This window comes from Eleutherodactylus coqui, chromosome 3 (genome assembly GCF_035609145.1).
Source record: "Eleutherodactylus coqui strain aEleCoq1 chromosome 3, aEleCoq1.hap1, whole genome shotgun sequence".
NCBI lineage: Eukaryota > Metazoa > Chordata > Amphibia > Anura > Eleutherodactylidae > Eleutherodactylus > Eleutherodactylus coqui.
In genome coordinates, this window is record NC_089839.1 from 16,036,561 (window position 1) to 16,061,467 (window position 24,907).

At 46.9% G+C, this 24,907-nt stretch overlaps 1 protein-coding gene and 1 long non-coding RNA gene across 3 annotated transcripts; one reads left to right on the forward strand and one right to left on the reverse strand.

The window, feature by feature from the left end:
- On the forward strand, positions 1-4,453 carry LOC136620419 (lamina-associated polypeptide 2, isoforms alpha/zeta-like). Of its 2 annotated transcripts, none has more exons than XM_066595179.1 (2): positions 1-1,333; positions 3,963-4,453. In XM_066595179.1, exons 1-2 carry the CDS (start codon positions 220-222, stop codon positions 3,989-3,991), a joined length of 1,143 nt encoding a protein of 380 aa, XP_066451276.1. In that variant the 5' UTR covers positions 1-219; the 3' UTR covers positions 3,992-4,453. The 2 variants fall into 2 exon arrangements, 1 of the variants encoding a protein (XP_066451276.1); XR_010791142.1 differs by lacking the exon at positions 1-1,333 and adding an exon at positions 2,703-3,266.
- Positions 4,454-15,617: 11,164 nt separating this feature from the next.
- LOC136619701 (uncharacterized) lies at positions 15,618-20,334 on the reverse strand. The gene is made up of 5 exons (XR_010790998.1): positions 20,295-20,334; positions 20,074-20,138; positions 17,322-17,390; positions 16,009-16,087; positions 15,618-15,679 (listed from the first exon to the last, which is right to left on the reverse strand). It is a non-coding gene; the product is annotated as an uncharacterized lncRNA (long non-coding RNA).
- Positions 20,335-24,907: the final 4,573 nt, after the last annotated feature.

Sequence of the window (24,907 nt, forward strand, 5' to 3'; positions counted from 1 at the left end):
TCTTGTCTCCCCTCTCCCCCACTTTCATGGGTAGATGGATAAGGAGGGTCCAAAGAAAATGGACCCGAGGAAAAAATCGAAAAAATGCGTCCTCTGCAACAAAAGGCTCGAGGAGAGCTATAAAAAACCCCTATGCGAGGAGTGAGTGTATTACCGCAAGTAATGCTCCTGAATCCAACGCTTGCACTGCTATAACAGTGAATTGCTCTGCCTTCACAGATGCACGGGGAAAATTCTCGCAGAGGAGAAAGCAGCATTCAAATCCGATATCCGCTGCATGATAAGGGAAGAGCTGCAGGCTTCCATGGCACCCTTCCCCAGGCCCAGCCAGGTCCGTCACGGGTCCCTAAAAGACCTAGACAGACCGAGTCGGCGAGTTCGATCTCCGGTGAATCGCTGGAGCTCCTATCCGAAGGGGAATTAGAGGACCCACCGGTTCCCATAGAAGACGAGAAGAAATATTACTTCTCATCAAACGACATTGCGCACCTCATCAAGGCGGTGAGGGAAACAATGCAAATTGAGGAAGATAACCCGCCGAGAACAATCCAGGATGAGATGTTTGGCGGCCTCCGATCTAGAAGAAAGATCATGTTCCCAGTCAACCAGACGCTGCAGCAAGTGATCATAGATGAATGGCAGGAACCGGAAAAAAGGATCACTGTTCCAAAAGAGATCCGAAACCGGCTCGCATTCGCTACCGAGGACGTCCGCCTGTACAGGGAAACCCCCAAGGTGGACATCCAGATCGCAAAAGTGGCCAAGAAGACCCTCTTGCCCTTCGAGGACACCTCCCAGCTATCCGATCCGATGGATAAAAAAATCGACGGATTAATGAAGAAAGCCTGGGAGGCAACATCCCTCACCATCGAGGCTAACATAGCCTCAACCTCAGTGGCTAGATCCATGACGCTCTGGCTAAACAGGCTAGAAGCCTCCATAAAGGATCGGGCCCCCAGAGAGGAGTTGGCCAGCTGTCTCCCCCTCTTAAAAATGGCTACCGCCTTCCTGGCTGACGCATCAGCGGAGACGGTAAGATACGGGGCAAAAACCGGAGTCCTCAGCAACTCAGCGAGAAGGGCACTATGGCTGAAGACTTGGGCCGCAGACATTACATCCAAAAATAAGCTCTGCGCCATCCCCTTCCAAGGGGAATATATGTTTGGGCCCGTCCTGGACAAAATCCTGGAAAAAGTCGGCGACAAGAGTAAAACCCTGCCTGACAGACAACCTTTCAGGAAACCATCCTTCCCGAAGAGGACGCGCCAGCCTCCTCCCGAAGTTAAAGGGAAAGGGAAGACTGGAAGATGGTCGTACCCCAAGGGAGGTCGGGGTAAGGAAGTCCAACCCTCCCCTGAACAAACAGGGGGTAGATTAGCGGGCTATCTAAGCCAGTGGCAAGGGGTAACGTCTAACCCCTGGGTACTCCGAATAATCGAAGTAGGGTACCAAATTGAATTCCACTCGCTACCCCCTAGGAGATTCCTTATAACCTCCCCGGGGTCCCTACAGGAACAAGGGAACCTCATAAAAGGCGTTCAGGAACTTAAGGACCTAGGGGTCATTGCGCAAGTCCCCGATCACGAAAGGGGTGAGGGATTCTATTCCCCCCTATTTCTAATAAAAAAACCGAATGGTTCCATTAGGACTATATTTAATCTTAAAGCCCTAAATAAATTTATCTCGTACAAAAAATTCAAGATGGAAACAGTAAGATCCATCGTCCCACTAATAGATCGAGATAGTGTAATGTGCACCATAGATCTTAAAGATGCATATTACCATGTCCCAATAACGGCAGCCCATCACAAGTACCTGAGGTTTGCTCTGCGGGAGGGAGACAAGATCCAACATTACCAATTCACGGCCCTTCCATTCGGAATCTCCACCGCCCCTCGGGTATTCACGAAAATCGTAATAGAGATGGTAGCCTACTTCAGGCGGAATCAGATCCGCATATTTCCGTATCTGGATGACTTTTTGTTGGTGTCAAGGACGGAAAAGACCATGCGTATAGACCTATCCATGGTCTTATCCACCCTAAACAGTTTAGGGTGGATAGTTAACAAGCAGAAGTCCGACTTGAACCCTGGTACACAAAAGGTGTACCTGGGAGTATTACTAGACTCCCACATCCAGGAATCCCGGCTTCCATCATCTAGGAAGGAAGACCTCACCCAAAGAGTAAAATCCTTCTGTCAGGCTACGGCGGTTTCCATTAGAGAAACAATGAAGGTGCTGGGCATCCTGACGGCTTGCATTCAGATAGTCCCATGGGCACAAGCCCATACCCGGCAATTACAAGGATTTATCCTTGCCAACTGGGACAAACGGCAGACATCCCTGGATAAGAAGGTGAGCCTGTCCGTCCGAGTCAAAGAGTCCCTACGCTGGTGGACCTCACAGAGGAACCTAAGCAAAGGTACCTCTTGGTCACAAGAATCTACCGTACCCATCACAACAGATGCCAGCAAAACGGGATGGGGAGCCCAAGTAGCCGACCAAAATCTACAGGGGATTTGGGACCCCCAAGTAGCTAAACGCTCATCCAATTTCAGAGAACTAAGGGCAATCTGGGAAGCCCTTCAGGCGGCAGAACCCCTTATAAAAGGAAGGCATGTCAAAATCCTAACCGATAATATGACAGCTCTGTCATTTGTTCGTCACCAGGGGGGAACGCGACACCCGCACCTGCAACGACTGGCAACAGAGATACTCCGCTGGGCGGAATCCAACGTGCTGTCCCTCTCAGCGATCCACTTAAAAGGGTCCACAAACGTCGCTGCCGACTTCCTGAGCAGACAGAGCATCCATCCAGGAGAATGGGGACTGAATCAGCGAGTCTTCGACCAACTAATCTGCCAGTGGGGAGAACCGCAGATAGACCTGTTCGCCACGAAGAGAAATTCAAAGTGCCAGGACTTTTACTCGCTGAACCCCAGAGACAATCCACGCGGGGTAGACGCCCTGTCCCAAAGCTGGGACATGGACCTAGCCTACGCCTTTCCTCCCTTCCCACTGATCCCCCGCACCCTCAGGAAAATCCAAACCAGCCGGGCGTCAGTCATACTAGTTGTCCCTATGTGGGACAAAAGGCCCTGGTATCCCCTGCTAAAAGCCTTGGCGATCCGGGGTCCATTCCTACTACCAGCCGTAGAAGATCTTCTCCTCCAGGGCCCACTAACATACCCAGGGGTCGAGAAATTGAAGCTAGCAGCATGGATGCTGAAAGCATGATACTGCGTGGGAAGGGACTCTCCCATAATGTAATTACTACCCTAACAAAAAGCCGTAAACCTATCACGATAGCTATCTACGATAGGATATGGAAAAAATTCACAGAGTTCTGTAAAATAGAGCCAGGGAAAATCCCAGGAATTGACATTCCCGTAATCCTGGAATTTTTGCAGGCAGGCCTAGAAAAAGGCCTTAGTCCTAGAACCCTTAAAGTCCATACAGCAGCACTAGGGTCCTATCTAGATTTTCCCTTGGCAGAACACCGCTGGGTGCGTAGGTTTCTCAAAGGGGCAGAACGGCTTCGACCCTTTGTTAGAGAAACCTTTCCTACCTGGGACCTAAATATAGTCTTAACTAGCTTTTGCCAATCCCCCTTCGAACCCCTCTCACAACTCTCCTTGAGGCTGCTCACACTAAAAGTTACCCTTTTAGTTGCCATAACATCGGCTCGGAGAATAGGGGAATTGCAAGCATTACATTGTATTGAACCATACATGGTAATACAAGACGACAGGATTACCTTCAAACTAGACCCAGCCTTCCTTCCGAAGGTAGTGTCAAAATTTCATAGGGAGCAGACGATCACTCTGCCCTCCTTCTGTCAAAATCCCCGTAACGAGAAAGAGAGAGAATTTCATAACCTAGACGTTAGGAGAGCTGTTCTAGCGTACCTAGAGGCCACCCGCTCTTTCCGTAAAAATAATAACCTCTTCATTCAATTTCAGGGGCTGGCAAAAGGAAAGACGGCAACTAAGAGCACCATCGCGAGGTGGATCAAGACCGCCATCCAAGAGGCATATAAAGCCAGGGGTCTCGACCCTCCGGGAAAAATTAGAGCTCACTCCACTCGCTCTCTTTCCTCCTCTTGGGCAGAAAAAGGCCAGGCGTCTGCCGAGCAGATCTGCAAGGCGGCGACCTGGTCGAGTATACATACATTTACCCGACATTACAGGGTTAACGTCCAGTCGGACAAAGACCTGAGTTACGGACGTAAAGTCCTTCAGGCAGTGGTCCCACCCTAGGGCCACGTATAATTTGGTATACTCCATATGTAATGGGGCCGTCGGGATGACGCTCTGGAAAGACACGGATTACTTACCGGTAGTCCCTTTTCCAGGAGTCATCACGACGGCCCATAGTTCCCTCCCCTTTAAGAATAATTTATGTTCTTTAAATGTAAATATGACCGAATAAAGGTAAAATTTGGTTTAGTAAACATTGTCCACCGTAATGATTTATAAGTCACTGAAGCACGGGTGGAAAGGGAGGTGCTTTTAAACTCTTCCTGTCCCTACCTGGGTCAGAGGGCAACCTCCATATGTAATGGGGCCGTCGTGATGACTCCTGGAAAAGGGACTACCGGTAAGTAATCCGTGTCTTTCCCCAAAGCTTTCATAATCAGACATGTAATCCTATTGTCACCCATCTTTCTAGGTCGTCCAACCATTATGGAAGAAGAGTAGATGGAAATGAAGTTTGCTTCCCAGAATTAAAAAGGTTTGTCCCATAAGGATAACACCTGTCCATATTCCCAGTTAGGGTCTACAGAGAACATAGAGGAGGTTCCTTGTTCAGACCCTCCACTCTATTGGCCCAAGCAGAAGGCAGCTGTGAAGGACTCTAATGGATGCCATGTAATGCCACATTACTCCTGAAACTATTATCGCCAGGGGTTCCAGGCGATGGACCTGTAGTGATCAGCCAATTGTTGACAAGACCTTATAAAGAGAAGATGGTTTCCACACAAGACAACCCCTTTAAGAACATGACAAAGATGAAGAAACAACTCCATAAATACACACAGGACGGTAAATAAAACTACTCGCCTCGGCCACCATTGACGCTGTTTATTTGCTATATCCCATTGTATAGACAGGGGTAGATTTACTATCGAAAAGATGTCAGTTTGCCAGAAAAGTGTCTAACATGCTTTCTATCACATTTGATAGAGTGCAAAGTAGGCCAGTGAAAAACTGAGCATATCACCTGCGATCTCATGGAGTGTTCGTTTGATGTAAAAACACATGATTTACATCAGCTATACATCCGTTTTACACGTGCGCAACCCTTCCCCCCAAAAAACATGTAGTTGCAATAGTAAAATGCTTGAAAATGGCTTGGTATGTGATTGCGATGCATTTTCTTTCATGCATCCATAGAAAATAGGCGATTCTTGCAGCAGAATTACAGAAAAATAGGAGATACTGTTATTTTTTTTTTATTTAGGACTATTGGTCTGAGAGAACAGTCGCTCATGTGTATTAACCCATTGAAATTAATGGTTTCTTTTCCCATGCGGGCTCTGTTATTCTGACAATCAGCATCTGCATGGGAGAATCACGCTTTGTAAATTCACTCTTAGTCCAAGATTGGAAAATTGCAGCATGTCCTATTTTTCTGTAATTCTGCTGCAAGAATCGTTATTTTCTGTGTGAGAGTGAAAAAAAAATGCATTGCACTTGCTTGCCATGTGATTTGCATGTGAGTGTGATGCATTTTCAAGCATTTTACTATTGGAACATCATGACATTTTTCTTCATGAATGTCAAAACTGTGCATTATTAAACACAAGTGAAAAATGGATGACCGGTAGAGATGAGCGAACGTACTCGTCCGAGCTTGATGCTCGGGCGAATATTAGCGTGTTCGGGATGCTCGTTACTCGTAACGAGTACCACGCGATGTTCGGGTTACTTTCAGTTTCCTGTCTGAGACGTTAGCGCGCTTTTCTGGCCAATTGAAAGACAGGGAAGGCATTACAACTTCCCCCTGTGATGTTCCAGCCCTATACTACCCCCCTGCTGTGAGTGGCTGGGGGGATCAGATGTCACCCGAGTATAAAAGTTGTCCCCTCCCGCGGCTCGCCTCAGATGCCTTGTGAGATAGCTGAGGGACAGTGCTGCTGGTGCCGGAGCTGCTGTAGGGAGAGCGTTAGGAGTTAGTGTAGGCTTCAAGAACCCCAACGGTCCTTCTTAGGGCCACATCTAACAGTGTGCAGTACTGTGGAGGCTGCCTTTTGCAGTGGTGCACATTTTTTTTTCTTCTCCAAATCGGCCGTGCAGAGCATTGCGCCCTGCAGTAATACTACAGGGACAGAAGTGGTGGTTAGGCAGGGAGAGTGTTAGGAGTTAGTGTAGGCTTCAAGAACCCCAACGGTCCTTCTTAGGGCCACATCTAACAGTGTGCAGTAGTGTGGAGGCTGCAGTTAGCAGTGTTGCACTTTTTTTTTTTCCAAATCGGCCGTGCAGAGCATTGCGCCCTGCAGTAATACTACAGGGACAGAATTGTGTAGGCAGGGCCAGAAGACATATTTATTATTGATTGAATATACGCAGTGGGCCTTTCCTTGAAAAAAAAGGGAAAAAATTCTATTTGGCCTGCCTCTGACAGTCCTCAGCGTTCTGGGTACGTGTGTGGTGGGTGGAGAACGTAAACAAAAATCATACGCAGCCAGCTAAGTTTAACAGCAGGCTTGCGCCAATTTATTTCCTGCCTGGGAAATCACCGCTCTGCTGTAGTTAATAACTCTGCAACCCTGCAGTTCTGTGACACATTTGCAGGGCCAGAAGACATATTTATTATTGATTGAATATACGCAGTGGGCCTTTCCTTGAAAAAAAAGGGAAAAAATTCTATTTGGCCTGCCTCTGACAGTCCTCAGCGTTCTGGGTACGTGTGTGGTGGGTGGAGAACGTAAACAAAAATCATACGCAGCCAGCTAAGTTTAACAGCAGGCTTGCGCCAATTTATTTCCTGCCTGGGAAATCACCGCTCTGCTGTAGTTAATAACTCTGCAACCCTGCAGTTCTGTGACACATTTGCAGGGCCAGAAGACATATTTATTATTGATTGAATATACGCAGTGGGCCTTTCCTTGAAAAAAAAGGGAAAACATTCTATTTGGCCTGCAGGCTTGCGCCAATTTATTTCCTGCCTGGGAAATCACCGCTCTGCTGTAGTTAATAACTCTGCAACCCTGCAGTTCTGTGACACATTTGCAGGGCCAGAAGACATATTTATTATTGATTGAATATACGCAGTGGGCCTTTCCTTTAAAAAAAAGGAAAAACATTCTATTTGGCCTGCCTCTGACAGTCCTCAGCGTTCTGGGTACGTGTGTGGTGGGTGGAGAATGTAAACAAAAATCATACGCAGCCAGCTAAGTTTAACAGCAGGCTTGCACCAATTTATTTCCTGCCTGGGAAATCACCGCTCTGCTGTAGTTAATAACTCTGCAACCCTGCAGTTCTGTGACACATTTGCAGGGCCAGAAGACATATTTATTATTGATTGAATATACGCAGTGGGCCTTTCCTTGAAAAAAAAGGGAAAAAATTCTATTTGGCCTGCCTCTGACAGTCCTCAGCGTTCTGGGTATGTGTGTGGTGGGTGGAGAACGTAAACAAAAATCATACGCAGCCAGCTAAGTTTAACAGCAGGCTTGCGCCAATTTATTTCCTGCCTGGGAAATCACCGCTCTGCTGTAGTTAATAACTCTGCAACACTGCAGTTCTGTGACACATTTGCAGGGCCAGAAGACATATTTATTATTGATTGAATATACGAAGTGGGCCTTTCCTTGAAAAAAAAGGGAAAACATTCTATTTGGCCTGCAGGCTTGCGCCAATTTATTTCCTGCCTCGGAAATCACTGCTCTGCTGTAGTTAATAACTCTGCAACACTGCAGTTCTGTGACACATTTGCAGGGCCAGAAGACATATTTATTATTGATTGAATATACGCAGTGGGCCTTTCCTTGAAAAAAAAGGGAACACATTCTATTTGGCCTGCAGGCTTGTGCCAATTTATTTCCTGCCTGGGAAATCAAATCACTGGTAATACAGCATGCTGAGGGGTAGGGGTAGGCCTAGAGAACGTGGACGCGGCCGAGGACGGAGGGCCAAGTAAGGGTGTGGGCACAGGCCGAACTCCTGATCCAGGTGTATCGCAGCCGACAGCTGCGCGATTACGAGAGAGGCACGTTTCTGGCGTCCCCACATTCATCGCACAATTAATGGGTCCACGCGGGAAACCTTTATTAGAAAATGAGCAGTGTGAGCAGGTCCTGTCGTGGATGGCAGAAAGTGCTTCGAGCAACCTATCGTCCACCCACAGTTCTGCGCCGTCCACTGCTGCAAATCCGAATCCTCTGTCTGCTGCTCCTCCTTCCTCCCAGCCTCCTCACTCCACTACAATGACACATGCTCAGGAGCGGGAACACTCCCAGGAACTGTTCTCGGGCCCCTGCTCAGATTGGGCAGCAGTGGTTCCTCTCCCACCAGAGGAGTTTATCGTCACTGATGCCCAACCATTGGAAAGTTCCCGGGGTCCGGGGGATGAGGCTGGGGACTTCCGGCAACTGTCTCAAGACCTTTCAGTGGGTGAGGAGGACGATGACGATGAGACACAGTTGTCTATCACTGAGGTAGTAGTAAGGGCAGTAAGTGCGAGGGAGGAGCGCACAGAGGATTCTGAGGAAGAGCAGCAGGACGATGAGGTGACTGACCCCACCTGGTTTGCAACGCCTACTCAGGACAGGTCTTCAGAGGGGGAGGCAAGGGCAGCAGCAGGGCAGGTTGCAAGAGGCAGTGCCGTGGCCAGGGGTAGAGGCAGGGCCAGACCGAATAATCCACCAACTGTTTCCCAAAGCGCACCCTCGCGCCATGCCACCCTGCAGAGGCCAAGGTGCTCTAAGGTCTGGCAGTTTTTCACAGAGACGCCTGACGACCGACGAACAGTGGTGTGCAACCTTTGTCGCGCCAAGATCAGCCGGGGAGCCACCACCAACAGCCTCACCACCACCAGCATGCGCAGACATATGATGGCCAAGCACCCCACAAGGTGGGACGAAGGCCGTTCACCGCCTCCGGTTTGCACCGCTGCCTCTCCCCCTGTGCCCCAACCTGCCACTGAGATCCAACCCCGTTCTGAGGACACAGGCACTACCGTCTCCTGGCCTGCACCCACACCCTCACTTCCGCTGTCCTCGGCCCAATCCACCAATGTCTCGCACCGCACCGTCCAGCCGTCGCTAGCGCAAGTGTTTGAGCGCAAGCGCAAGTACGCCGCCACACACCCGCACGCTCAAGCGTTAACCGTCCACATAGCCAAATTTATCAGCCTTGAGATGCTGCCGTATGGGGTTGTGGAAACGGAGTCCTTCAAAAGTATGATGGCGGCGGCGGCCCCGCGCTACTCAGTTCCCAGTCGCCACTACTTTTCCCGATGTGCCGTCCCAGCCCTGCATGACCACGTCTCCCGCAACATTGTACGCGCCCTCACCAACGTGGTTACTGCCAAGGTCCACTTAACAACAGACACGTGGACAAGCACAGGCGGGCAGGGCCACTACATCTCCCTGATGGCACATTGGGTGAATTTAGTGGAGGCTGGGACAGAGTCAGAGCCTGGGACCGCTCACGTCCTACCCACCCCCAGAATTGCGGGCCCCAGCTCGGTGTTGGTATCTGCGGCGGTGTATGCTTCCTCCACTAAAGCACCCTCCTCCTCCTCCTCCTCCAACGCAACCTCTGTCTCGCAATCAAGATGTGTCAGCAGCAGCAGCACGTCGCCAGCAGTCGGTGTCGCGCGTCGTGGCAGCACAGCGGTGGGCAAGCGTCAGCAGGCCGTGCTGAAACTACTCAGCTTAGGAGATAAGAGGCACACGGCCCACGAACTGCTGCAGGGTCTGACAGAGCAGACCGACCGCTGGCTTGCGCCGCTGAGCCTCCAACCGGGCATGGTCGTGTGTGACAACGGCCGTAACCTGGTGGCGGCTCTGCAGCTCGGCAGCCTCACGCACGTGCCATGCCTGGCCCACGTCTTTAATTTGGTGGTTCAGCGCTTTCTGAAAAGCTACCCACGCTTGTCAGACCTGCTCGTAAAGGTGCGCCGGCTCTGCGCACATTTCCGCAAGTCCCACACGGACGCTGCCACCCTGCGCACCCTACAACATCGGTTTAATCTGCCAGTGCACCGACTGCTGTGCGACGTGCCCACACGGTGGAACTCTACGCTCCACATGTTGGCCAGGCTCTATGAGCAGCGTAGAGCTATAGTGGAATACCAACTCCAACATGGGCGGCGCAGTGGGAGTCAGCCTCCTCAATTATTTTCAGAAGAGTGGGCCTGGTTGGCAGACATCTGCCAGGTCCTTCGAAACTTTGAGCAGTCTACCCAGGTGGTGAGCGGCGATGCTGCAATCATTAGTGTCACCATTCCTCTGCTATGCATCTTGAGAAGTTCCCTGCAAAGCATAAAGGCAGACGCTTTGCGCTCGGAAACAGAGCCGGGGGAAGACAGTATGTCGCTGGATAGTCAGAGCACCCTCCTGTCTATATCTCAGCGCGTTCAGGAGGAGGAGGAGGAGCATGAGGAGGATGAGGAGGAGGGGGAAGAGACAGCTTGGCCCACTGCTGACGGTACCCATGCTGCTTGCCTGTCATCCTTTCAGCGTGTATGGCCTGAGGAGGAGGAGGAGGAGGAGGAGGAGGATCCTGAAAGTGATCTTCCTAGTGAAGACAGCCATGTGTTGCGTACAGGTACCCTGGCACACATGGCTGACTTCATGTTAGGATGCCTTTCTCGTGACCCTCGCGTTACACGCATTCTGGCCACTACGGATTACTGGGTGTACACACTGCTCGACCCACGGTATAAGGAGAACCTTTCCACTCTCATTCCCGAAGAGGAAAGGGGTTCGAGAGTGTTGCTATACCACAGGACCCTGGCGGACAAGCTGATGGTAAAATTCCCATCCGACAGCGCTAGTGGCAGAAGGCGCAGTTCCGAGGGCCAGGTAGCAGGGGAGGTGCGGAGATCGAGCAGCATGTACAGCACAGGCAGTGCAACAGTCTTTAAGGCCCTGGACAGCTTTATGGCTCCCCAGCAAGACTGTGTCACTGCTCCCCAGTCAAGGCTGAGTCGGCGGGAGCACTGTAAAAGGATGGTGAGGGAATACGTAGCCGATCGCACGACCGTCCTCCCTGACGCCTCTGCCACCTACAACTACTGGGTGTCGAAGCTGGACACGTGGCCTGAACTCGCGCTGTATGCCCTGGAGGTGCTTGCTTGTCCTGCGGCTAGCGTCTTGTCAGAGAGGGTGTTTAGTGCGGCTGGGGGAATCATCACAGATAAGCGTACCCGCCTGTCAACCGACAGTGCCGACAGGCTTACACTCATCAAGATGAACAAAGCCTGGATTTCCCCAGACTTCTCTTCTCCACCAGCGGACAGCAGCGATACCTAAGCAATACGTAGGCTGCACCCGCGGATGGAAGCATCGTTCTCTCTCACCATCCAAAACGGGGACATTTCTGCTTCATCAATCTGTGTATAATATTCCTCCTCCTCCTCCTGCTCCTCCTCCTGAAACCTCACGTAATCACGCCGAACGGGCAATTTTTCTTAGGGCCACAAGGCTCACTCATATAATTTTTCTAAACAATTTTTATACGTTTCAATGCTCTTAAAAGCGTTGAAACTTTAACTTGAACCAATTTTTCGTTAAACTGGGCTGCCTCCAGGCCTAGTTACCACTTAAGCCACATTAACCAAAGCGATTAATGGGTTTCACCTGCCATCTTGGTTGGGCATGGCCAATTTTTTCTGAGGTACATTACTACTGTTGGTACACCAATTTTTTTGGGCCCTCACCTACAGTGTAATCATAGTAATTTCTATGTTCTTCGCCTGCACTCATGGTACAGAAAGGTGTGTGGGGTTGGCCTACACTTTAGCTACATAAATGTAACTGGGGCCTTGTCTATACTGCAGCTACTGAAATGTGAAAGAGACTGTTATCTCCCTAAACTGCTGCAATGGGAATGTTACTGGGGCCTGTCTTGAGTGCTACTATTACTGAAATGGAACTAAGACTGCGCTCCCCCTATACTGCTGCTAGTGATATGTTAGTGGGGCCTGTCCCTAATGCTACCGCTGAAATGTTAATAATTGTGGGCTCTGCCTATACCGCTGCTAATGGTATGTCACTGGGGTGTGGAAACAGAGGCTTCACAAAGACATGATGGCGGCGAGGCCATTTCCCACCAACGCTGTTACTGTTAAGGTGCATATAACCACGGACACGTGTAGAGGACACATAGTGCCTCCAAAACATCCCCCTCCTCCTCCAACAATGAAAACATTCTTGGCAAATACCTTTGCATTTGTCCGTCTGGTGGCAGTCCAAGAATTTCACCTTTAACGACACAACAAGAGAGCACCACCACCATCCCCCCGCCACGGCCCACTTAATCCTGGCCACATTCCGAAAACCAACTACATAAAACCGCGCTACCAGGTCCGCAGTCACCACCACATTACCACCAACGAGGTTACTGTTAAGGTACATATTACCAGTCAGACTGGGGCATGCAGTGTGGGCCGAAGCCCACCTGTATTAAGCACGACATTACCTCAGCTGTGATGGGCAATGCAATGGGATATTTTTATGTACCGCCGGTGGCTTCCTGGCACCCACCCATGCTGTGGGTCCACAGGGAATTATAAATGCATCTGTTTCCACTTCTAAAGAACCCCAGTCTGACTGGGGCATGCAGTGTGGGCCGAAGCCCACCTGTATTAAGCACGACATTACTACCTCAGCTGTGTTGGGCAATGCAATGGGATATATTTATATACCGCCGGTGGGTTCCAGGGAGCCACCCATGCTGTCGGTCCACAGGGACTTCACAATAGGGAGTTGTACCTGCCTGTGTCTATGAATTAAAAACGGCGGTCTGACTGGGGCATGCAGACACCTTGACAGAATGAATAGTGTGTGGCACATAGGTTCCCCATTGCTATGCCCACGTGTGCAGCTCCTGATGGCGGTGGCACAGGATTATATTTCTCATTGCTTCTGTACAGCATTGTGGGCTATCGCCCCGCCCCTTTTAAAGAGGGTCGCTGCCTAGCCATGCCAACTCTCTGCAGTGTGTGCCTGCGGTTCCTCCTCATGGCAGACGCACTTATAAATAGACATGAGGGTGGCGTGGCATGAAGGCAGCTGAAGGCTGCGCAGGGACACTTTGGTGTGCGCTGTGGGGGGGGGTTGGGCAGCATGTAACCCAGGAGAAGTGGCAGCGGAGTGTCATGCAGGCAGTGATTGTGCTTTGTTGGAGGTAGTGTGGTGCTTAGCTGAGGTATGCATTGCTAATGAGGGCTTTTCAGAAGTAAAAGTTGTTGGGAGGGGGGGGGGGGCCCACTCTTGCCGGTATTGTGGCTTAATAGTGGGACCTGTGAACTTGAGATGCAGCCCAACATGTAGCCCCTCGCCTGCCCTATCCGTTGCTGTGTCGTTCCCATCACTTTCTTGAATTGCCCAGATTTTCACACATGAAAACCTTAGCGAGCATCGGCGAAATACAAAAATGCTCGGGTCGCCCATTGACTTCAATGGGGTTCGTTATTCGAAACGAATCCTCGAGCATCGCGAAAAGTTCGTCCCGAGTAACGAGCACCCGAGCATTTTGGTGCTCGCTCATCTCTAATGACCGGTGATTCTGGAAAGTCTTCACATTTTATTAAGTTGTGCAAATTAAAAGAAATTTCAACTTCCCCCATCATTCTGCACTCAATACCCCATAACAACAACGTGATAACAGAATTTTAGAAAATTCATAATCTATGCAAACATTAATAAAATCATCAAAGCCCTCCTAAGGGCTTGGCATCCATTTAGGACCCAGAACTGCAATCACAGCAAAAACATCAATACAACAACTTAAAGTATCTGGAACAACTCTGTGACGAGTCTTTGGAGTTGGCGACATCGTCTTCTAGGCCAGTGTAGCACACAGCCACTGAAAAGAATAAAACAATCCAAATCAGTACAAGATAAAGTCACAGTACAGGGAACCCAAATAGGTATATCTATCAAACTTTGTACTGGCATACAAAAGTTGCAGTTTAGATTCATGCATCAAAATTGCAACTTTTATTGGTTTGTGCCAGATCCTGATACTTATTTTTAAAAAGTGGGCATGGCATAGAATCAGGGGGCATAACCATGTGTGGCCCGTATGTGGCATACATTATAGCAGAAACATATGCCAGCTACTAGCTCGAGTAGGTTAAAGTCTGGAACTCAAAGGTGCCATCAGACTCGACAAATGTATTGAGGCTTACGTGTCTTCTTACATTTGTCAACACTGCCACCAGCTTACATTTCACTTAGACCAGTGTGTAAAATGCCAGTCTAAGTAAATCTGCCCCAATGTCTCTTAAAGAATTTTCCTACAAATAATATCTATATGTTAATTGCGATCACTGGAGACCCCACTGTTTGGCATCTTAATTCTTGTGATCAGTGGAAGTCCTGTTTGAGCGGTGGTTAGGCATGTTAATACTCTGTCTAAACTCTATCGTCTGACGGTAGCAGCCAAGTGCTCTACTCAACTGTCTTCGTCAGTCGCATAGACTTTAAATGGACAAGCATTTCACTGACGGGTGAGGTCGAAGTGGTTGGACCCCAAGTGATTATACATTTATCACCTGTTCTGTGAATGGTTGATACATGTTTTTTGTGAGAAAACCCCTTTAAAAAAAAAGGTTATTTCCACAGTTACCAAGGTCGGTAAAATGAGTACCCAGCTTGGGAGAAGGGGGGGAGTGGGGGTGTTGTTAATAAATAAATGACCTGAAAGTGCTGCAGAATAAGTTGGTCCCTTTCCCTTTTCAGAGCCACAATGGTTGAATTGAGAAAATAAATCATCGATGTACCTCTGTTACGTTGAGTGTGATCGTTCCACTGTTTTTCTTGTCCAAAAGAGTAAACATTTCTGTTACGAAAAGTAAAATGTCAGAATTTACAGTAGATTTATAGAGCTAACGGCCGCGATCAGAGTTATCACCATGACTGATGTAGACTGGTGTCAACTCTCAAAGATGGCCAACAGACACTCCTTACAGTGACACCTGATTGTTCATATATGGTGCACATCAGCAAGGGGTTAATTACAGGTGAAGATTTCCAAATTATCCTCATCATCCACCTTCAAGACAAGCAGATTTTTAGCCAGCTTAAACCATTAAATAGTTGTGCTAAGATGCATAACACCTCTGAGAATGTAGGGCTCGGGGTGATCAGCTGATTGCTCCAGGTCCTGCTATCAACACCCCTGAAAAATACCCTAAGTAGTAGACCCTAAATTATGATGTCATATGCCCACCTGCATCTTGGCACAACCCCTTTAAAGTGTGGCCTACTAGATGGGTGGAGTCTAAGGTGCAAGCCAATTTGTATCTATAGGCTCCTGAGATGTAAATTCGATACCAAGTCCTGAGGATTTCCATCGAGCACAAGCAGTAAAACTACACTTACTCATTAAGGTGTCCAGACGTATCAGGGAAGAAATGAAAGAGTCAAAATTGATCGTCAGGTCACTTTCAGAATAGCGCTGAGCAATAGTCTGCTGGACTTTGTTATTCAGACTGAAGCCTAGGAAGATAAGGATAAGGTGAAGAGCTCATCCCATAGACTGAATACTTATAATGAAGGGGTTGAGTTATCAGGGTCATCAACTATTTGCCAGGAGAAAATTCAGATGGCTGCTCATTTTTCCTATAGTGGCCACTACAGGAGAAAAGTAGTATTACATGCAGCCATTCAAATGACTGGGTCTGCCACAATTACTGCTTTTCATTGGTCATATAGGGGAGTTCTAAATAGCGTCATATAACTGAACATCTAAGGTCATGTAGCCGGTCATCTTCTGGGATGACCAGATTGACATAATTATTTTATTGTATAAGTAGAAAAACAATCACCTGCGTCCTTCAAGGCCAATCTCATTTCATGAGCATCCACACTTCCTGATTTATTCTTTTCGTTTTTGATGAAGATGTTCTATTTGATATATAAAGAAGGAAAACTGGTTAAAATTCATTTGCACAAGCTCCTCCTCTTTTAGATCTATTTTGCAGGAATGTTGAGAGGTTTTCTGACACCAAAGAGAACTTGTGGCTATTATGTAAATCAAAAGGGATATGTTATTATGACAACTCCATTACTATGTTGAAGCTAGCCCATAAATCAGCTTATTATCATAGGTCTGGCTTCAGACACCTCTGGTAATAACAGCCAGAAGCTCCGGAGACCCAAATATAGGGCTATTCAAATAAATGGAGGAAGATAAATATAGAGCATGGATGGGGGCAGGTTCATCAAAGTTACTCCTTTTTAGCCTCCCCCCACTCTTGCTTATAGTTAGAGTCTTAAAGAGGTTGTATGAGAAAAATCATTTTAATAGCAAGAGATGAAATATAAAAAGAGACCATACTCACCTGGTTTCGACCCTCTGGGATCCCCCTGACCGACTGTGCTACCCATACCCAGTCCTCTGCCTCAGACGGCCACCAGAAGTCAGGTGACCACTCTGGCCAGTCAGAGGCTGCAACACCCTACAAACTCCTGGCTTCAACACTCACATCCTGAGTGCCATGATGCCAGGAGTTCGCTGAGGCCTCTGATTGGCAGCATTGATCACCTGACTTCTCACAGCAGAGGATGGGGATGTAGCAGCAGGGACCGGTCAGTTGGGTTCTGGGAGCTGTGGGGGGTTCAAATACAGTTGAGCATGTGTTCTTTTTTTTTAATCATCTGCCCAATCATTAAAATTGTTTTTCTTTTTTTCACACATCCCCTTTAAGTGGTGGGATTCCCATCTATGATGTCCATGTGCCTTTAAAGGTTATAAGGATGGGTTTCTCTTCATGATATTCCATTTAAATTACGGTCCTTAACCTGGAACATATAGGCCAACTGCCTGTACATGTAGCATATGAGTCACATTTCTGCATCATCCAGTGACTCTAATGCTGGATGACTCATCAGCGCAGCAATATATTTTCCATTGGGCTGCTGGTGTGTGGGAAAGGCAAAAAGTTTCAAAAACACTCAAAGGAAAATGAATTCTTTTTGAACATGTGACAAGATTACATTCTGTAACCCTGGACAACCCCTTTAAGTGATGTTTATTACAGCTGTCCAGCTACTATGACACATCAAATGACTCCCCCCCCTTCCATCCCCCATTATATATAATGCACGGATGAGAGAAGCTTCTGAGGATTGGCCGTACTATGTATTTCTGCAGCTTCAGCCATAGGGTTTTGAATTCTGTAAGACTCAGAGTCTTGGTTCCATCCATCTGGTTTGGTTTTAGTTAAGAATAACATCCTTATATATAAACAGCAAGGTAAATTGGTCCTTTTTTTATTTTTTGGATTTTCCTCCCCAGCTTCAAAAGAATTATAACTTTTACTTTACCCATTGATGTAGCTGTCCGAGGGCTTGTTTTTTTGTAGGACGAGTTGTATTTTCCATTGGTACTATTTAATGTACCATATGAGGTACTGAAAAACTAAAAAAAAATTATAAAGTGCAGTGGAGAAAAAAATGCAATTCCACCATCTTTGGGGAGTTTTGTTTTAATGGCGTAGAAACTACAACAAAAATGACATGATAACCGTATTCTGTGGGTCAGTGTGATTACGCTGATACCAAATTCATATAGTGTTTTTTTATTGCTGTACTACTTTAAAAAAATTTTCTTGGGAAAAAATAAACTGCCATCTTCTGACAGCCATAACTATTTGATATTTCTGTCGATGTTGCTTGAGGGCTTGTTTTTTGCAGGATGTCATTTAGTTTACATTTTTTTTTTACTTCCAATCATTTGATCGTTCATAGAGTATAATGCAATACCAGAGAATTGCATTCTACTGCATTCTGGCAGGCAGCCTATCAAGAACGACAACTGAAAGGCACCTCACGATATCGTCATGGAGAGGCCAGTCCAGATCTCTGAGTACCAATCGGGGCATTTAAATGCCTCTGTCAGAATTAACAGTAGCATTTGAAGGGTTAACAGCCGCGATCATTGTCAAGGTTAACACTCACTGTGTATGGAATAAGATCAGCTTCCGATTCCACTCCACACAAACCGTTATCGCCCAGGATGTAACTGAACACCCTAGGGCGTAAAGGGATTAAAAGGCATGTGCACCCCCAAAAAGTATATTTGTCCTCTTGAAATGTATGTGCCCACCCAAAAAGGAAACCATAGGCAACACGCAAAAAGAGGTCCACATCTCGTGCTTTGGGAGGATCATCATCCTGCAAACACTTCTGCATTTTGGGGCTTATTTAATTAGATCAGCATTTCATATGCCGGTTAAAGTAAGCTAAGCGCCAGCGTAACTCTGTAAGCAGGTGTAGGCTCCAGCTATAATTTATGGTAGTTTCTGCGGTAAATTACAGTAAATCTCATGGGCTATGCGCATTCATATCACCTACTGGTAAGCCCGCCCACTTTTTAAAAAAGCAGTGGGGCCCAGCTTTAAGGAGTTTTCCAGTTAAATACTACCGATGACCTATCATCAGGATAGGTCATCAATAGTTGATCAGCCGGGGTCTGACGTGCCTGCAGTTACAAACACCGGCCACTACACAGAGGTCAGCGAGTAGGCTACCGCTCCAACCTCTGTGTTATTGCAGTGCTGACAGCATGCGCCTGCACAGCTGATGGGTCAGGATCCTGAGCAACGGACCCCGGCTGATCAACTATTGATGACTAGAGATGAGCAAGCATGCTCGGATAAGTCAGTCACTCGAGCGAGCCTCGCTCTTCTTGAGTAACTGCATTCTTGTCCGAGCGTGCTCGGGGGGGGGGGGGGGGGCGATGGGGGAGAGAGTGAGAGAGATCTCTCTCTCTCTTCCCCCACTAACCCCCGCCGCTCCCCGCTCACCCCCGGGGCCCACCTGAGCATGCTCGGACAAGAATGCAGTTACTCGAGAAGAGCGAGGCTCGCTCGAGTGACTGACTTATCCGAGCGTGCTCGCTCATCTCTATTGATGACCTATCCTTATTATATCATCAATAGTATTTAACTGGAAAACCCCTTTAAACCTTGCAAAACAAAATCCACAATTTTGGCATTTGTACGCCAGAATTCTGGCAAATAGACTTGATATATATGCCCCGTTGTATCTCTGTCTTTACATCTTAACCCTTTCCAATCCACTGTCTGACGTCTGAAGACATTCTGATTGAAGGCTGTACAGCTCTGATGTTAGAGGACATCTGGCAGGGTATTCTTTGTGTATATTACTGGCTGCTCTGTTGTTGGGGGTCTCTCAGGCATGTCACATACCGCAGTACTGGCTCTAGCCAGCAGATGGCACCATTGTATAATGGCAGAAAGAGAAAGCCCCCTAGGAAACCCTGAATCCAAAATTGGATTGCAACGGGTTAAGGGCCTGAACATCTTTGCAACCATTTTTATTGTTTAAATGCATTAAAAATATTTAAAGGGGTATTCCAGGACTGTTTTAAATTTTCTATGGATGACTGATGTGTTTGTTGGGAAGTTTTATTTTTTTCTTTCTAATAACTTTCTCTTGTAGTACTGTAATGCATTGTAATAAACTAAGTAAAATGCCTATTGCAAATATGTGCTTCCTTTCTACACTACTAACACAGCTGCCTGCTAACTACTTGCTCCCCCCTCCCACCATGTTACTCGTCCACGAATTCCAAGATGATGACATCAGCTCCTGGAGGAAGAGACCCATAAAAGGCAATAACCAATCAGCTACAGATTCGCACTTCATGATGTATTAACTATGCATACCGTCTATAAAACCTCATGCAGCTTAATTATAATAAAGGAAGGATCATTCAGCTGAACAGCACGTGCCACTGTGATTCGAGTGCATGCACAGGCCAAGTTTCTTTTAATTAGGAAGGGGGCAGATATTCATTGGGTACTCTTAGTACCAATCCATAACAGTCCCAGCATGCTCTGCATTAGCTGTCATTTAAAGGATACATCCATGAGGGAGACCATCTCTCTGCATGTATCCAGGGTAAGGCCATTGGATTTCAAGTCTGTATCTAAAAAACAAAAAATAAATAAATAAAATAGAAAACCATAGATATTTAAAAAAAAAAACAACTTCCAGAAAACACCCCCTTAATGCAAAATTATATAAACCCCACCCCTTCTGGCTTCTGGCTCTGATTATTTTTAGTGATGAAAGCGTTACTTACTCTTCGACAGAAGTTGGTTCAGGATAGTCTGAATACCCTTCGCTGTGACGTCACCTTTCTGCGAGAGAGAATTTGTGAATTTTTCATTAGACACTGTATTTAAGCCTTTACATAAGGGGCCTGTATGGTGGCACACAGAGAGCCAACAGCTCTGTATTAAAGTCCTATAGGCACTCTACATGCCCCTGTACAGCACCATATTGTTCACTAGAAGCTATGCAAATGCCTATTGGGTGGAGAGACTATTTAAAGGCAAAGTCTGACTAAAATCCCCTCATATATCCCCATATTGAAAAAATGGGAGGGGATCCCAATCAGAAACCCTGACACCTTGTTATTGATTTCAATGCATTGCTTACTGCTTATGTCTTGATAAACTATGACTAAACACCATATATTACCTCAATGGGATCAGCCTTCACCACGTTGCCAACTTCCCTAGTAGACAAAAGGAGTTACAAAAGTTTATCCAATACTGCGATGTACCAAGCACCAGTTCCTAAAGGGGCATTAGTCGAGGTACAACTACCTGAGTCCCCATCGATCCTCAAAATGAATGATGAAGGACCATCTGTCCCTCTGCTTTAGAGTTCATCGCGAGTCCCAGAGGTCTGAGCCCCACAGATCAGAAGGGCAGATCCTAGTCATAACATTATAACATAGCAATACCCCTTTAAATGGGTTTGTTGACCTTTAAACAAAATCTTGCTCTCAAGTAGGGAATGGCATTAAAATAAATAAATAAAATAAATCTTGTTATTTGTATAACTTATTCTGCAGCACTTTCAGGTAATTTATTTATTACCCCCCACAAAGCTGGGTGCTCATTTTACCAACCGCGGAAGGCTGAGTCAACCTTGAGCCGGCTACCTGAGCCAAGCAGGGATTGAACTTGCAACCTTCAGGTCATGAGCGAGAGCTTAGGACTGCATTTCTGCTGTCTTAGCATTTTGTGACCCACATATAAGACAGCATTACTCATTCTTCTACTGTGCCTCTGCTCCAGGGCCACCAACCTGGTTCTCTCTGCTCTGGTCTCTTCTAATACAGGAAGCAATGACATCACATTCATTGTTCATATGACTGTTGCAGCCAATCACTGGCATTAGCTGTAATACTTGCATGAATGTCACATGATGACTGAGGGCAGCAATTGGCTGCAGCAGTTAGGTGAGCAACGAATGTGACATCATTGCTTCCTGTTTCAGCAGGGTTGGCAGTGCTGGACCAGAGGCAGCGTGACAGATGACTATTGCATTTTTTTGTTTTTATCATTCCCTATCCTTGGGCAAGTTTTTGTAAAAGGTCAGAAAAACCGCTTTAAAAGAGATATACAGGATATGGCAAAAGTCTGGACACACCCGTTTAACTGATATGAGAAAATTTACTTGGTGTGTGAAAGTATTAATTAGCAGGCGGCTGCATTTGCTTGCCATTTTGAAATCCGCCATATTGAATTCAGCTCAGGTTTTTCAAATGGGAAGGGGTCATGCGATTTATACGTCTTGGCTAGAATTGCCTCAAACACACTGGAGGTGTTATTTTTGCTCAATCTTTACTGGTTTAGTACTTAAAGGGGTTGTCCCGCGCCGAAACGTTTTTTTTTTTTTTCAATAGCCCCCCCGTTCGGCGCGAGACAAACCCGATGCAGGGATAAAAAAAAACAACCGGGTAGTACTTACCCGAATCCCCGCGCTCCGGTGACTTCTTACTTACCTTGTGAAGATGGCCGCCGGGATCTTCACCCTCGGTGGACCGCAGGTCTTCTGTGCGTTCCATTGCCGATTCCAGCCTCCTGATTGGCTGGAATCGGCACACGTGACGGGGCGGAGCTACGAGGAGCAGCTCTCCAGCACGAGCGCCCCATTCAACACAGAGAAGACCGGACTGCGCAAGCGCGTCTATCGGGAGATTAGACGCTGAAAAGTAGACGGCACCATGGAGACGAGGACGCTAGCAACGGAACAGGTAAGTGAATAACTTCTGTATGGCTCATAATTAATGCACAATGTACATTACAAAGTGCATTAATATGGCCATACAGAAGTGTATACCCCCACTTGCTTTCGCGGGACAACCCCTTTAAATGAGGGCAAATTCCACAAATTGCTTTACATGACGTGTTCGATGTGCCCACTATTCTGCTGGTTGCAAACGGTTGAACATTCAGTACAGTCTTCGCAAACACACTGAAGAACTGCAGGTGATACTTCACAGCTCTGTGGGATTCACCATATCAGGTGAACTAAAGTCTGTATTGTTTCTGCATATACAAGGGAATTTAAATGGCCCCAGAGATGCACCTGAAATGGTGAATACTGCAGGGCTGTAAAGACTTCATGTAAAGCACTTTGTGCCATTTGCCCTCTCTTAACTCCTAAACAAGTAAAGCCCGGGCAAAACTGACACTTCCAGTGAGTTTCTGAGTGAATTCTAGCCAAGACTGATATATCACATGACCCCCTCCCCGTTTGATAAACTTGAATTCAATATGGCAGAGTTCAAAATGGACAATGAAGATGTCCCCCCCACCAAAAAAATGCTGCCTCTCTTCCAATTAATACTTTTACACATTGGAAGTAAATTTTCTCCTAATTATCCCAGTCAAATGGGTGTGTCCAGACTTTATCCTCGCCCTGCATTACATAATAGAAGCACTGAGTGGAGTTCATTTATCCAACTTCACCTTCAAGAGTCAAACCCGAAGGACCAGGGACTCTTTCCTTCACAGTTGCCAGAAGACATGGGTCTGTAACATCTTTTAGAATCCCTCTCCCTCCCTGGGAAGATGCCAGAAATTTTTGGCAGTACCTCTTCCTGTTACTTTAAATATGCACAGTTAGTCGATCCAAGAGGGCATCTTTATGGGTATGAAGAAAAAGATCTCTCTAATGCAAAAACATGGCTGCGTCTTTCCAGAAATAGCGCCATACCTATACACAGGTTGTGTGTGGCATTGCAGCTCAGCAATTAGGCCGAGTAGCAATACCAAACACAACCTATGGATAGATGTGGCGCTGTTTCTGGAAGAAAGCAGCTTTTTTTTAAACTCCCAGACAACCCCTATAAGAGCAGGGGGGTTGGACCCGATGACCCTGGAGGTCCCTTCCAACTCTACCATTCTAGGATTCTAATTATACAAACAATATTCATAAAGTGTGCAGAAACAAATAGAAGAACCAATAATAAGTTTTTTGTCAGGCCTTTTCCCTCATGCATGACGTCTGTGCGCAGTCCTCTTACGTACAGCGTCACCGCAGATTTCTCTGAGTAGATTCGCAGGAGGAAATCTCCGGGTTTAAGTGGCTCAAAGGTGGAGGGTACAATCAGATAATGTCCGACTGGTAACTTCATCCGTTGGGACACTTCCCGCATGTTGGTGAAGGCGTTGGAGCGAGCGACCGATATAGTGCTCTGGAAAAAGTCTTTGTCGAGATGGATGTCAGTTTTGTTCAGCATCTATACAGGGAAAGACAAAAAGCATTCATCTATGACTACAGAGGTCATTTTACCACAGGATGTGCCCACCTCAGGGACCCCACCTAACAGGAGACAGGGGGTCTTAGCAAGCTAAGGTGGCTACATAAGGAGACCAAATGGAGAGGCGGCCAACCTTATGCTATCTTCATTGACATCTATTGGAATTACAGCAGAACGGGCCCCCGGGCCCCCCACCTATAAGACATTTGTGGCATATCCTGTATATATGTGCTTCCATAAACCTCAATTCACCCAACGGAGGCCAATTTTCTCTCCGTTTTCCTTCAAGGTTTCCATTTTTTAAGAGTGTTATGGCACAGCAACCTATCATATACAGTGGCATGCAGTAAAAAAAAGTGTATTGTGTGGTTTTAGTGTTTCTACAATGGCAATTGTTGTACCTTCAACAAACTGATTAATTATAATAATTAGTGTTGAAAAATATGATTCAGTTCATTCACAGAACTTCGGCAAAAAGTACAGTTTGATCCGAATTTGTCCGAACTAAACTGCAACTTCAACACCCCTAAAACTGGTGTATAACACTGTTTAAGATCCAAAAACCTTCTCAACCTCTCCCATAAATGTGACTCAGTGGTTAGCACTGTTACCTTAAAGCGCTGGGGTCCAAGCCTCCCAGATTCCAATCTGACCAAGGATAGCAACTGCTTGGTCAGATTTTAACCTAGGACCCTAGAACTGCAGGGCAACTGTACTAACCACTGAGCCACCATGCCTTTTCCACTAGAGAGGGAGAGGTAACACAGGGAGATCATATAAACTCCATGCAGATGTTGTCCATGGTCAGATTTGAACCTAGACGGCAGCATTGAAAGGCAACAGTGCGAACACTGAGACACTGTGCTTCTTTCTGCCGCAGCCTCCTCCTTCCTCACAAGGAGAAAAAGGAGGAGAAGGAGAATATATTCTCCGCCTTTTTCTCCTCCTCCGAAGGAAGAAAGCAAAAGAAGCATGGTGACTCAGTGGTTAGGACTGTTGCATTGCAATGCTGCGGTTCTAGGTTCAAATCTGACCAAGCAGATGTTGAACCTAGGAGGCTTGGACTGCAGTGCTTCAAGGCAACAGTGCTAACCACCGAGCCACATAGAAGGAGTAGTTGTTTTAGTGGGTTT